This window comes from Vitis vinifera, chromosome 11 (assembly GCF_030704535.1).
Source record: "Vitis vinifera cultivar Pinot Noir 40024 chromosome 11, ASM3070453v1".
NCBI classification, from domain to species: Eukaryota; Viridiplantae; Streptophyta; class Magnoliopsida; order Vitales; family Vitaceae; genus Vitis; species Vitis vinifera.
The window spans coordinates 8,560,991-8,576,154 of NC_081815.1; the positions used below are offsets into that span (position 1 = coordinate 8,560,991).

Consider the following 15,164-nt stretch of genomic DNA (forward strand, 5'->3'; position numbering starts at 1 on the left):
TTTGGTGTTGCGATGCAAAAGTGGAATATCGTATTTTATGTTGCCATTATCGAGAAGATCAAACCTCTCACTAATCAAACCTCGCTCTGATACCAGTTTGTTATGGAAAAGCGAGAATAGGTAATAAGAAAAATAAGAACACACATAGATTTATGTGGAAAACCCTAGACGGGAAAAATCACGGGCGGAGGAAAAAAATAATCCGCTATGTCAAAAATTGGTACAAAATGGGAGAGTATCAAGCAACTATAATATAAATCCCTGAAAACCTATACACCATCTCATATATATATATATATATATATATATATATATATATATGAGAGAGAGAAAAATAAATAAAGCATAAAAGAAATCCATAATTTTTTCTTCACCATATATATTGCACCACAAAGATTTCAGGTTGGACCAAAAAAAGAAATCAGGTCACCAAGCTTTAACACCTTTCATTGCTAAAGGTATAGAGCCAAGGAATTTTTGGAGTTATTGCATACATGTGTGGACCTTTTAATGTCCATGCATAGGAAGTGTATGAGTACTTCATCACTTTAATATATGATTTCTCTAGGTTTGGATATATTTACCTCATGCATAGGAAAGCTAATGTTTTGGATAAATTCATTGAATTTAAGGTGGAATAAGAAAACCAATTATGTAAACATATCAAAACACTTCGATATGATCGAGGCAGTGACTATGTCCAGTCGATTCGATTCTCTCTTTAGGAGCATGAGATTATATCCAAGTTGAATACACGTAAAACTCTGCAACAAAAAAGAAATGGAACTTGCTTTCCTTTATCTTCTTCTCTAATTTCCTTTCTCTTCTTCTTTTTTTTTTCTTTCTTCTCTCACCATACCCATACTTGCCACAACCACCACTGTCACTATTGGCCAGTCACTGCCGGTGACTACCCCACCTCATCTCGCCTCTTTATCATTCTCCATTTTTTTCTTCACTTTGTCATTCTTTCTCTCATCTTACCATTTTTCTCTTTTCTTTCGTCTTTCCCTTCACCTCCACTACCACACCAACTGTTGTCACCATTTCCCTTATCTTGGATTGCATTCAAGAAATGTGGTAAGCTTGTCTTTGATTTTTATTCTTTACTTATTTATTTATTTTATATCTATAGTAGTTGTTCTTGTTATTAAGCTTATGCTTGTGTAATTGGATTTTGTTTATGGGTTTTTGGTTTGAGTTTTCATTCATTGATTTATTAATTTGTGTTCATGGGTGTTAGACTTAGGCTTGTAGATTTTCTATTTTGGTTTTGATTCTAGAATTTGTTTTAGGTTTGAAATGTGAGTTGTTCTATATTTCATTTTGGGCATATTGGACATTGATTTAGGCAACTATTAGAAATAATTTAGTCTTTGAGCTTCTTTTTTCTTATTCTTATGAGCCTATTGTATTGATTTTTAATTTGGATGTTCTTTGGATCTTGTTTATGGATTCATATTCATGATTTGGGTTTGTTGGTTTACATTTTATGGAGTTTATTGATTATTATTTTGAGCTTGGATCATTGGATATTTCATTGGATTTATTTGATTAGGCTTGTTGTTGGGTTTATTAATTATTGGGTTTCGGATTGTTGAATTTCATAATTTGGGTAAGTTAAATCAAAGGTTTTCTTATTTAAAGTTGGGCTTGATTTATTTTTTAGATTTTGGTCTTAAATGTTATTTGACTTGAGCTTTATTTTTTGTTATGCATGAGCTATTTATTTATTTATTTTTACTCTTTTGGTTTAGCATGGATTTGTGATTGCTAAATTTCATGAAAGAAAAGAAGGATCAGGAAAGCTAAAAATAGGGCATGAAACCCTAGACAAAAGAATATTAAGTTTGTTATAAGTTTATTTGGATACACATTTTCTTTTCAATTTTGTACATATTTTGTTTATATATTATTCATTTATAGTTTTTTTTATTCATAATTTCTATATCCATATGTGTTTGTTTAGAATTTTATGTTATGTTCATATAAATATTTATATTTGTTTAGGTTTTTTGTTCATACATATATTAATTCATTTTAAGTTTTTTTTTGTTCATGTTAATATTTGCATGTCTGTTTATATTTGTTGAACCTTGTTTTATTTTATTTATTGTTATTTTGGTTGTGCATATATTTATGTTGTTTATTTATTTAATAAAGCTGCCTAGAAATGCTTTTAATAAACTAAATCATCCCTTTTTTAATAAATTGTCCAAAATTTTGATTTTTAATAAATTAAGTTATCCAAAAATATTTTTTAAATAAAACATGTCCCAAAAAAATGTTTTGAAAAAGGGACCAAGAAATTTCTTTTAATAAAAATAAGTTTCAAAAAAAATTTCTTTAGGTAAAATAACCTAGAAATTTTGTTTTAAAAAAAAACTTTTTTTAATAAAAAGTTTAGAAATATTTTTTTAATAAAATAGTCTAATAATCATGTTTTTCAGAAAATATTCTTTCAAAAAAATTTCTTTAGATAAAATAATCTAGAAATTTTGTTTTAATAAAAGGTTTAGAAATATATTTTTTTTAATAAAATAGTCTAATAATCATGTATTCAGAAAATATTCTTTTAAATAAAAAAAAATTCTTAATAGAAAGCTAGAAAAAATGTTTATAGAGGACTCTGGAAAATTGGTTTTAATAAAAATTCAAAAAATTGTTTTAATAAAAATTGTCTAAAAATTCATTTGTTTAATAAAATTGTACAAAAAATTGATTTTAAATAAAATTATCCAAAAATTTAATTTTAATAAAATGATCCCAAAAATTGATTTTTAAATAAAAATATATTTTCTTAATAAGAATGAGATTAAAAGTATTTTTTATAAATAAAGATCTTAAAGAATTTTTAATAGGAATAAAATTGGATTGAAAATATTTTCATGAATAAAATTTGTAAAAAAAAAAAAAAATCAATTCTTTGGTAAATAAAATCAAAATTCAAAAATTTTTCCAAACACGCCCTAACATACTTTCTAAGATGAAAAAACAAGACATATCCTGGGTTTGTGCTTGTCCATATCTACATTATGACAATAAGTGGTTGATTGGTTGGCATGCATCAAGTGACAATAATAATAATAATAATAATAATAATAATAGAAGCAGCATGGAAGCTGTAAAAGAAAATATGCAACATAAGTGGACTCTGACCCAATTTTGTAGATTGAGGGCCGTTAAGCATAATTGGCTATGATGGCTCAAAGTGCTTGATTAAAGTTTAAATAAACAACAAAGCAGAGGTTAAATATATGATGTAAGCTATGAACTTCCCACCAATCTTTGGCATTGAAAATCAAAAGCAGCTTGAAAACAAACATGAAAGAAACTGGCATCAAGAGAGAGGAAAGGGATAGGGAGGGAGTATTAATGAAGATACATTTAGTCTATAAGACATGACTGGTGTTTCCACACATACAAGTTTGATTCTATATTGAATTTCAATCTTTTGCTTCCTTTCAATTTTCTTTTAATTTAAGTGATATGATATAAAATTACACGTAGAAAATGATGGAGCCAAAAGCTCTATTTGCCCAAGAAACAAAGGAAAAAATGGAATGAAATATGATAAAATTCCCACCACAGTTGAGGAAAAAAGGAAGAAATAAAATAAAATCAAATTTACAATCATTGAGACCCGGGCAGGCAGTGTCGGCAGTGTCATATTTGTCTCTGTCAAAGAGGCAAAGAAGGAAATGGTTAGCTTAGCGTCCGGATGGGTTGCAAGGTCATGGAGGCATTCTCATTGCCAAGATTCTGTGTTCGCCCTCCTCCAAGGTTTGTTTCAATTGAGTGAGATGGGTCCTAAGGCTGTATTCTTCTACCTGCTTAAGCCAAAGAGGCAATTTAAACATACATGATGTTAGAGATATGTAAAGGAAAACAAAATAATAAATAAATTAAAAAAAATCACAATAATAGCAAGATTCTATTCTATTCTATTTTATGCACAACAAGATAAGTAAGCACAAAGCAATTTGCTGGAGAGAGGAAGGTGCAAGCTAACATGAACCAAAGCAGACCATTCAACACAGAAGACTCCTGCATTGGCCTTACAGGAATTCAAAGCTTCGCAAGCAAGGAATACTGGACACACGATGAGAGAGTAATGAAGTGACTAAAATTTGGCAACTACAAGACCTTTGACCCAGTTAGGGTTGGCATACTAGAAGTCATCACATCAGACACATGTATAGAAACTGTGTCATATCCATTATAGTAAAAATAAACATTTTGAACACTGACAGACATTAGATGAATCTGAAGTACCAGTGAATGGTGAGTTAAGACTTGGGTAGCATTGAGCAGGACTTATCCTTTCAAACTTTCTTAATCTATAAGGATGACGAGCTTGACAATAGGATATGAAGCTCAAATAGGAAGGAATGAGATTCATCTGGCTTGGATAGGCAAATTTTGATGGAAGAATGACTTAAGTATGGACCCTGCCATTGTCGGTAATTGAAACAACTCATGCTCTATAGAAAATAGCAGCAGAGGTGGAACAGTTAGAAGCACTCAAATTGTCGATCCAGTGCCTAATGACATCGTTCACTTTAAAATTATTAATCAAATGAAGGCATTATGCTTCAAATATAAAGAGACAATGATGAAAGCATAAGGCCATAGCAATACCTTCCCAGTTTTTCCCCACTTATCAGCAAAACACATACAATGCAAGATATTATTGGCGGAAAACTTACAGAACTGTTTCTTTTCTTTTTCTTTCTCTTTTCTTTTTTTTTTTTTTTTAATTTTTTTAAATTTTTATTTTTACCTCTTTATGCATAAAAGTTTACAACTATTTATTGTTGTTCTCACCTGCATAGCTGCTGTTGAAGCCAATAGAGCTTCACACTCATCAAGTTTTGCTCTCTCCTGTGCTGCTACATCAGCAAGTTCAGAAACCAGACAGTTCATTTCCTCCACCTGTGATTGAGAATGATCAAAACCAGGTCAGCATTCATGATAACTTTTAATGACCACAATTTCACCATTTAACTTTCACAAAATGCCAACCTATACAAGCCCTGGATGTGCAAGTATTACCAGTTGACAAAATGCATGTTAGTATTTGTAAGTGTAAGAACTGGAACAGCACAGGTCTAGTGGCTCAAACTATGACAGGAACCTTTTTATTTTAGTGGAGGCATGAGAAATTTCAAAATTAATAAGAGAAACATGCAAGAAAATGAGTATCTTATAAAATCATATACATGACTCCCCCAGCCTCATTAAAACCTTGTAAGCCCAACCAAAAATTATTACAAAAAATAAAAAATAAAAAGAGTGCAAAAATGAGATCAACATTCATCTTTGTTGCAGAAGTTGCAAATGTATATTGGCAATTACCATTTATTTATCTTCCATTTGTTCAAAACTGGTGGTACAGTAGGAAAAGAATAGCATTTCTAGTTTCAAATTCCAGGGAATAAGTTAATATATTTATATATATATATATATATTATCAAAGCTTTCTCTATTTCCTGTTCTACAACTCAACTCCACCAAGACTTAAATCCCCACTAACTGGCCTGGTTGCAAAAATCTTTCAATGTCATCAAGATTTATGTAAGGTTATATCCTCCATTATAATATTTGCAAATTTTTAGGATGCATGTTTATCAGGTGTGATTAAAATATCAACCCTGGTCACCTTGCTGCCACAACCTCCTTTGATCTTGTTCCTGGTAAAATGAAAGATGAGACACTATATACAGCATAGGTGTTCTTTCTTGTTCTCATTTCTTAACTTCACTCCCTAACCTCCTCTTAATAATTAATTGAAACAAGGGACAAAAATCTTGGACTAAGCATAAGAAAGTTAGAAAACCAGAAAACCATATCGTTGATGCCACTGGCTATTTGGCTGATGTCATCACCAAAGTATAAACCTGATAGCTTATTTTGAGAGAAAGCAAGGACCTTCTTGTTCTTCACTTTGAGAGGTTAACTATTTGATGTTATTTCAAATTTATTGATAATTTGAAATTTTGAATTAGTATTTCAGTTGCCAACCCATTAAACCCTTTCTCTTATAGTAAAGAAAAAAAATGATGCCTTGTTAGATTTCTTCTATGTGCAAGAGCAAATTCTACTCCGGAGCAGTATATAACTGGTCATTTTTCGTGGCAACATTAGATGCTTGTCATAGTTAAAAGTCCTAAACGGGATAAAACTATGACTAAATTTCCAATAACATTCATGCTTCATGATTATATATTTTCAGAAAAATAAAACAGTCAAATGTGTGGATTATGAAAAGGCTAACAAGAAAGATAGTACGAGTCAGAGGACTTCCAAATTAAATTTGAAGCAGACAGAAATCAAGAAGTTAATAGGTCATTCTATCCCAATGCATAAACAGGAAGCATTTGAAAAATAAAGCAAGGAGTCTAATGCTGCAGCTGCAGCATGGACTGCATGCTGCATCATTCTGAAAGGCGTGTTAGACTTACTCCTTAAGGCTTAGCCTTGAGGTGAGCCTTTACAAGACAGGAACAAAGTATGTTGTTTAAGACTCATATCCTCTAAAGCCATTCACCTTTAGTCTGGTCTCATTATCACGGTAATAACGCATTTGCATCAAGGGTTTAAAATATAGCAAAAATGTAACATAACAAACACATGTATTCATCCCTATCTCCCTCCCTCCCCCTTTCCTCCATCCCTCTCTCCCTCTGTGAGTGCAAAGACATACCATATCCCTAACAGGTCAGAGTCCTATATGGATGGGGTTTAAACTTTTGGCTACATAAATACGCAGGTAACCTTAATGAATTTCCAAAAACATCTAGGACATTAATGCATTATCACACGCATTGCATATGCCACATAAGAGTCAAACAAAAAGGTACTGAAGTCAAAAGAGAACCACAAGAAAGCTAAATTAACATTAGATATGTGAAGACCACAATCAGAACAAAAGCACAAAAAACATAAATCTCACCCTTGAGAGTAAAGCACATATGGAGGATCCCATTGCCTGCATCACATCAACAGCTGAGCAGATAGCAAGCTTCACAGTTTCGATATCTGCCTGCAAAAGTACAAGTCTACTAATGGTTCATAGTGTTTCTCTTCATAGAAAACAATTTTAGTAAATTTTTACAAATCTGCATACCCTTGCACCTCCAGTAACTGGCAAACGGAGAGTGCTTGCTTCTAAATCTTCAATTGCCCCAGATAAGGAATTAGAATGATCTCTTTCAATCAATGCCCAGTCATCAAGGTAGGCCATCTGAATTAGTTATTGTTACAAGCAAGCATTTTAGAAAAAGGAAGCACCAAGAAACTAACATCTTAAAAGTGAAAATTGGTGCCTAAATCAATCACAAGAAGAAAGTTAAAATGAAAAACAGAACTGCATTTATGTATTTAATACTACTTCTCATGGCACTGCACTTGAAAAACCAAGATCAAACACCAATTTGAAATATTGCACATTAAGCAAGAAATGTCAAAAAAAATAATATTCATTTTCATAGAACACTTTTCCATGGTTATTATTGCAGGCTTGGTCATCATGCAAATCTGTTTTTGCATTGTGCAATAATAAGAATAATCCCTACTTATAAAAAAAAGTAATAATAATAATAATAATAATCCCTGGCAATGGGATTTCTTCATCTTTATGTTCTATCAGATGCCTGGAATAGGTTCTAATTTTCTGATAGAGTGGTTTCATACAGCACACTCTCATTTCACCTAGGAATTGCACCTTATTATGACTTGCACATTTGATTGCATGGTGGCCTAAGAAACAAACTTACAAAATTTTATTTTATTTTTATTTTATATTTTATATTTTATATTTTATATTTTTATAAGCGCACAATGCAATTTTGACTGGATCAACTTCAAGGCTCTAACATCGCAGAGATTCAAGAAGCTGAAGGCAGATCAATTTTCAGCATGACTTAGATATTAAATCAGCCACACATAATCAAACCTCATAACACAGGAGGCAAGCTAATGGATCTAATTTCTAATGAGATAACAACTAGTTTCACCAGTATGAATATTGTTAGTCAGCCTATTACCTACCAGCTTAAACTTTTGTGTCAAATTGGTAATTTAACATGATGTCAGAGCTCTTAGTTAACTAGAGGTCTCGGGTTTGAGTCTTTCTATCTGTTTATTTCCCCATCTGTGTATCTGTGATTTATGATCCATGTGAGCTTTTGGTCAAAACTCATGCACAAGGTAGGCTTTATTTTCTTCAATATCCTGATATACTTCACTATTGTTTCATATTCATACCATTTTATTACTACAAGAAGCGTTGGAATTCTGCAAGTCTGTTTTTTTTCTTTTCCATCTTTTACCTCCTATCAAGCTTATTTTTTACGATATATTACTAACCTTAAAAGTTTATGAATTTCAAAGAAAAAAGGGATCAAGAAACCTATATTCAAATGCCAATTAAAATCAAATTATATTATGTGTTATATATGTAAACAAGGATGAGTCTTAAGGTGTGAGAAGAAAGCCAGATGAGAGCCACCCACCTCGTTGCATGAGTCAGGCTGCTTAAGACTTGATGCTGTACCTCAAGACAATTTGTGTCAAACCTTGAGGCATAAGCCTTCAAAGATTTCTAAAACTATCTTTACAACTTATTTTTCTTCTAAAATCCTAAACTGCAAAGCCCTTGGACACAAAAATGAAACTTCAATCATAATTACTGCTGCTAAAAAAATTTACAACCTATATTTGATAGCCATCATGCATTCCCAATATCACTCACCATAATACCCATTTTTCCCAGAGGAAAAAAACATAACTGGGGCTTCCACTGACTAAGCAGATGTGGAAATAGGTTCTTTAAAAGGTTCAAGCTTCTTATGGTAAATTTTTTAATGGGATGCATTTGTTTCTCTCGATTAAATGGTGAGTCATTTCATTAAAAGGAAAGATTCGAGTGTCAAAGGGGGGAATTTGTCTAGCACAGGTTCAGGGTCAAACAAATTGTAATTGTGACCATGTCCAACAAAAGAGTTATTTCAAATACTTCCAAGTGGGAATCATGCAACTGTCTTCTGAAGTTGGCATTCCCTAAAATAGGAGGTTTTTATATCAAAGGATCCCCTAACTAATATCATTCATCATTCACTTAAAGGAAAGTCTCAGAAGCCCTGCTATCCTAAAAGAACCATACAGAAGCTTAAGCGAGATACTTAATGCATTGTCATGCTCAGGTGATTCACTATCAGCCCATCTGTGACTTTCCATATAACCAGGACATTGTTATTCAGGCTTAAACAAATTTCAAATGGAACATTTCATATTGCAGTTCTGGTATCCCTTACAATTTAAACTGGGATGACTTCGTCATATATGGTATCTTGCTTAGGACCTCGCAAAAATCTCAATTATTGTACATGATTGTAATTGTCTCAAGGGAATATTCATCTTAGAATGTGGCAGCACTCTATCAAAAAGCAGACTTGTACTAATTGTTCAATAATCTTTTCATTCAATTCAAACCATAGATATTGATACACATGATGCATTTGCTCCTCCTTTGTGTATATTATCCATCCTTTAAGTCTATGATCCTTGCCCTACTCTCACTTCAGGCCTTCAGTTATCATTACCATTTTGTGGAAAACTCAATTTCAGTTGCTTTCGTATATGAATTCAAACAACTTGGACTATCCACAATACTATTTTGGCCAATTTTAGCTTTAGTTAGAAGGGTATCATAAAGTCAATTTCAGTATTTTATAGGTGAGACACCAAAAAGAAGCAATTTAGGTCCTGACTTAAAGATAGTATAGATTTTATTGAGACACATCTGAAGAGAACAAAAAAGATGGCTGATCAGACTACTTCTCCTCAAAATGAACATCAAAGATATTTTTCAACTACTAAATATTCTAGTAACTTAAACTTGATTAGAATATATATATATATATCCTTAAAACCTTTTAAAATGAACATCAAAGATATTTTTCAACTACTAAATATTCTAGTAACTTAAACTTGATTAGAATATATATATATCCTTAAAACCTTTTAAAAATCCTAAAAATCCAACACAGGTCCTGAGACTCCTTCCAAACATCAATCTTGACTATTGACTTTAGTTTTCTCAATAATATTATAAAAACTTATATAAGCATATAATTTTTTTTATTTTTTATTTTTGATAGGTAAATAAGCAAATATATTAAAAGCACAAAGAAAAGGCACACCAGGTACACACAGAATATACAAAGAGAGCCAAAAAGCAGGTGAAATGAAAAAAACAACAATCCACTACCGGAACCAAAGACAACACCCCAAGGATCAAAGAAACAAAGAAACAGAGGGCTCCCAAATGACATAACCTAGTCCACATTCTGCTATCTGATCAAGACTAACAGACCAACCAGAAAAACGAGCAACAACAGCCTGCTCATATAAGCATATAAATGTAGACTAAACAGGTAACATATAACACATTTTTTACTTTCAGATCCAAATTTGAAAAGCTAATAAGGGTTCTTAGTTCTTTCTCAGCCCGCTTCATGTTTTATTGTCTTTTCACGCATTCAAACATAACCTATATCATTTTCACCTATCATATAGATGTACAAAGACCCTAATAGGATCTTCTACATTAGATACTTCCCAGTTGATTAATGCCAACAGCCAGATGTTATAATAAAAGAATCATGTGACAAAGAAGAGAGGAATTACTTGATTATTCAAAATTGAGTTCAGCTTCAGCTCAAGCCTCAGTTGTTGGAGTTTGATCCTTTTTGCTATTACCGAAACCCACATCTCTAGAGTAGTGCTCCATACATAGTATAGAGTTTTCTGTGTCAAATTAAAGCATACCACAGTTAGTGGAAAGGAGCACCGAGTACCAGGAAACCTAATGCCAATTTCAATGCTTAACAACTAAAGACAGAGTACAGCATCAAAAAATACAAGGAGGGAGAACCACATTTTAACTTCAAGGTTTCAAATAAGTAGAGACATAATTAAGAACAATAGAAAAAGGATTACAACATTCCTATATTGCACCATAGAAGACACAATGTTCATCATGGATTGCAAGGCAAGGGTCTAATAATTTGAAGCAGACGCTATAAGGGAAAGACTCCATTTTCACCAGAAATTTGTTCATTCAACAGTAAGTCATTAAGGTAACTTCCCATATGTAGGAACTAATTCATGCACAAAAACATGATATTCACTGTTGGTGCCCCAATAACGGGAAACAAAGCATCAGGAAACTGCATTATATGATAAGTCCGACACCTAACCAACATAAGGAAGCTTTGTAGTGCCATAGAGATCAGAACTCCCACCTCTGCCGTGTCTTTCTGAATATAGAGTGCATCTTCTGCCCTGGCATTAGCATATCGCCATTGCAAATTCCTATTGTATAGTAGCCGTAGCTGATGAGCATCTTCAATGTGGTTAGCACCCTTCTTTCCTTTTCTAAAATCCGCAATAAAACTGAGAACAGAAGTTGAACTGTTGGATTGATGAGAAGGACTGGATGGCCTTATTCGAGATGGACTGGTGATGCTTCTAGATGAAGTAGGTGTAGATGACCTAGTAGGGGTAGATGGCCTTGTAGGAGTAGATGGCCTTGTAGGGGTAGATGGTCTTGTCCGAGAAGGACTGACCATACCTCTAGAAATGGAGGATGATAATGCCGAGGTCTTATTTGGTGATGCAGGACGTGATCCAGGGATAGGCAAAGACTGAGATCTCAATGCAAGACTTGTTGCTGCCATTCTGTCAGAAGAACTCGAAGAAACAAACTTGTTTTGTCCAGGCACCCGCAGTGGATTATCATCAATGGAATTTGCCTCAGAACCTGCTCTTCCACTTTCATCAAATGATAATTGTCTCACCGCATCACTAGCAGACCTTGTTAAAGGTTTATTTACACCATCAGACATGGGCATTCTTCTTAGCATAGAAACCCCAATTCCCGAATATGGTAGTGTTTTAATGGTTTTATCACTGAGATCCATGCTTTTAGATAGAGAATTGGAAGATGCCTTTCCACCTGTTCTACTAGGCCATCGGTGCTGATCTATCAAGCGAGCATGTAAACCTTCAACTGGTTTTGAATTCTCTGATTGATCAGACCCATTTTTCCCCTTAAGAGGACTCCTCTTCCTCTCTGGAGTAGGCTTTCGTGAACCTGCAGGCGTTTCGACCGGCTTATGTGCTACATTTGAAGATGGCTTCAAAGTTCGGTCATAAGCAGCATGAGTAACCGGTGGTGGTTTTTCTCGTTTACCAATGGGAAGGGAAAAGGTATCCGACTGAAAAGAAACACTAAGACTCCGCATCGTGGAAGGCCATAAACTCTCCTGCAACCGGCCACTCATCATTCTTCTGGATGAGAAATGCATGTCTGTGGTTAAATCTCGGGCAGGTGTGGATGGACTGGGAGGTGAAGGTGGTGTAGGGGGGCGCTTCCTGTCAGCAGATTGGGCTCTCTTTGACACCAATTGGGCGGGTACAGGGACTGTTCTTGTGAGGTTTGGAGAACCACACCGCCTGGGACCAGAGGGGGTGGATGGAGGAGTAGGCGATTTATACCGAGAACTAACTTCTCTCGTTTTTGGCCGGCGGGTGACGCCATTGCACTTTTCAGCCGGAACCAATGGCCGTCTTGAGGTCTCCACTGCTGTGTGCTTCTGTAATGCTTTCTCTGCTTCACATACATCCATCCACACCATTCAAATTAGACCACATTGATAGTTTTTTTCATATAACAAAACTCATTGCCAGGCTTTCACATATCCCACATGTAATGGGAAGGCAACAATGGCTCAAAAAGAAGATCCTTTTCTCTGTTACAAATCTGCCACAAATGCACAAACCAAAAGTAAGATACTACAGATAAGAAAAGAAAAGAATAACCTGCAAAAGAAAAAAAGAAAATTGAAAAGAATACATCTTTACAGACACACCCAGATCTGATTTGGGAATGAATTTGAGAATTAAAACACACCAATGCAAATGGGTATTGATTTTTCATCAACGAATGCCCAAATCCAAGCAGATCACGCCATGGTAAAGAGGCTAGAGAGTGGGGATGCATCTGGTGGTGTGCGTTACAGAAAAATCCGGTCAGGACTAGAACGCGCAATAACGGTCATCACTAGAGGGTGGTTACCAGCAAATTGCAGTGTAGGGTCCCCTCAGAAATTGAGGAGACTAGGGGAAGTGGACTGGGAGGTGGGTGTACGATAAGGGAGGAAATGGGTGCGTAGGATAAGGGGAAGCATTCTTTTTTTTCCCTTTTGGACCCCCTCTTTTTTGTTGTCCTTCTCACGGGAGTGCCATGGTCGGGTGGGTTGTATTTGGGTGCATTTCACATCCCTACCCTGTTTCTTCTTCCTCTACTTCCCCAACTTCTTCTCATGAAAATTCAATTCAATGAAAGTGAAACCAACATTACAATAACTCTCTCCCTCTCCGTCTCCAATTTCACAAGATATGTTTGCGGTTATATGTCAACTGTTTTTCAGAGATAAATTGGTATTTAAAAAAAGCAAAAATGTAAATTCCAAGATTTGTTTGCATGTATATAATTTTTAAATTTTTGATTAACAGAAGATTTGAGATTGCAGATGCTACCGTATCTGGGTTTATGGGAAGAGACATGGAGGTCCACGTGCAAAGGAAATCATTGTCCATCCCCATAAATTTACAGTTACAGGAAAAAAAAATATTAATAAACAAATAATTTCAATCAGGGTTTTAGTTAAAGTAATCCCTATGTTTTGACCTGTTTCAAGTTTTTTTCAAGATTCAGGAACGATAATCAAGAAAATTCAACAGGTCTAGAGACAAAAAAGCTAAATTTTGATGGATTTTTCACTGGTATCTTCACCAATAATGTCCGTATGTGGCAGGTTTTTGTCTCCGAGTTGCAGGACATGAACAGTACTCATGAAATCTCAATACGAATTACGAAGCCACACAGGTCGAGAGAGCTTAGAGAGAAAAAAATAGTTCTAGAGATATATCGAGGCAATTCGTTGAATCCCGAATAAATTCTGATATTCATTGGTAACCAATTTTTTTTAAAAAAATAAAAATAAAAAACCGGAGAAAGAAAAAACAAAAGATATAAAATCAAATTAATCGCAATTTGAAATTTTTGGAACGCAAAGAACAAAGAAGGCAATAAAAACAAAGTTTTTTCAATCTTCGTCCTTTTCTTCTTTTTTTTTTTTTTTTGTTCTGCTTAATACAATGATACACAGAGTGAGGGATCGAAGCAGTTCACTGAATCTCAAAAAAATTCGAGCAAAGAAAAACGAAAAAACAAACCAATAATTTTCTTTTCAAATTTATCGCCAATACAACCATCAAAAACCCTAACAATCCGAAATGATACTCGTATCGAAGGATCTCACCTTTAAAAACGATGCACGAAAAAACCCTCAATCTCAGAATTCAAACACTGGAATCACCGCACAAATCAACCGCCAGAGTGAACAATTCTCTCCAAATCAAAGCTTTAAAGAACAACGGCAAACAGGAATAGGAATCTGAGATGGAGGTGGATCAGGGAGTGGAGATCGCCGGAGACGCTGGTCGGAAAGCCATGTTTTCCGGCGAGAGAGCGTAACTGAATGTTGGAGGCGATGTGGTAGAGAAAATGGAAAAAAAATAAAAATAAAATAAAAGGGTTGGGAGAGACGTTGGGAAACGGGATTAAGGAGGACGTTGTTTTCGCGCCACCTACTTAATTTACTTGCTAAGTAGACATTATTTTTACGCTAAGACATTCTTATCACTTTCTTACTACTAAATCACTAATTTATCCTATACGCTCTTTTCTTAAATTATTACTTTTATTATTTATTTTTTTCATTCACAAAATAGTAACGAATACTTTTCAACAAAATATTTATTTACGATTATTTAGTAATTTAAATTATTTGATTTTATTATTTTAAATTCATAATTTTTTAATTTAATCAAAACTATCTCAATTCAATTTTGTGGTGGGGATTCTTTTATATTTTCACTTAAATATTTAATTATAAAAAAAATACAATAATTCCCAAAATCCAAAAGTCACATTTGATTCCCTAAAAATATTAAGAAGATAATAATAATAATAATAATAATAATAATAAAATAATTTTCTTTTATCTAGTTTCATTGTAAAAATATGAAAA

The 15,164-nt window shown here is 33.8% G+C and overlaps 1 protein-coding gene across 4 annotated transcripts; it reads right to left on the reverse strand.

Annotated features, from left to right (window-relative positions):
• Positions 1–3,406: 3,406 nt before the first annotated feature.
• On the reverse strand, positions 3,407–14,713 carry LOC100253614 (AUGMIN subunit 8). Of its 4 annotated transcripts, none has more exons than XM_002276537.5 (7): positions 14,394–14,711; positions 11,310–12,829; positions 10,693–10,812; positions 7,130–7,246; positions 6,956–7,045; positions 4,828–4,935; positions 3,407–3,830 (listed from the first exon to the last, which is right to left on the reverse strand). In XM_002276537.5, the coding sequence occupies exons 2-7, from the start codon at positions 12,702–12,704 to the stop codon at positions 3,735–3,737; spliced, it is 1,926 nt and encodes a 641-aa protein (XP_002276573.2). In that variant the 5' UTR covers positions 12,705–12,829; positions 14,394–14,711; the 3' UTR covers positions 3,407–3,734. The 4 variants fall into 4 exon arrangements, with proteins under 4 accessions (XP_002276573.2, XP_010656622.1, XP_019078681.1 ...); XM_010658320.3 differs by having other exon boundaries at positions 12,980–14,711; XM_019223136.2 differs by having other exon boundaries at positions 12,939–14,711.
• Positions 14,714–15,164: the final 451 nt, after the last annotated feature.

Bases quoted from the DNA above. Each gene is read 5' to 3' on its own strand.
- LOC100253614 (XM_002276537.5), bottom strand. From the start codon at position 12,704: ATGGTGTGGATGGATGTATGTGAAGCAGAGAAAGCATTACAGAAGCAC. The intron at 7,247-10,692 runs GTAATTCCTCTC...TAACTAATTCAG, and splicing joins ACTCAATTTTGAATAATCAA to ATGGCCTACCTTGATGACTG. The intron at 4,936-6,955 runs GTGAGATTTATG...TCTCAATCACAG, and splicing joins TATGTGCTTTACTCTCAAGG to GTGGAGGAAATGAACTGTCT.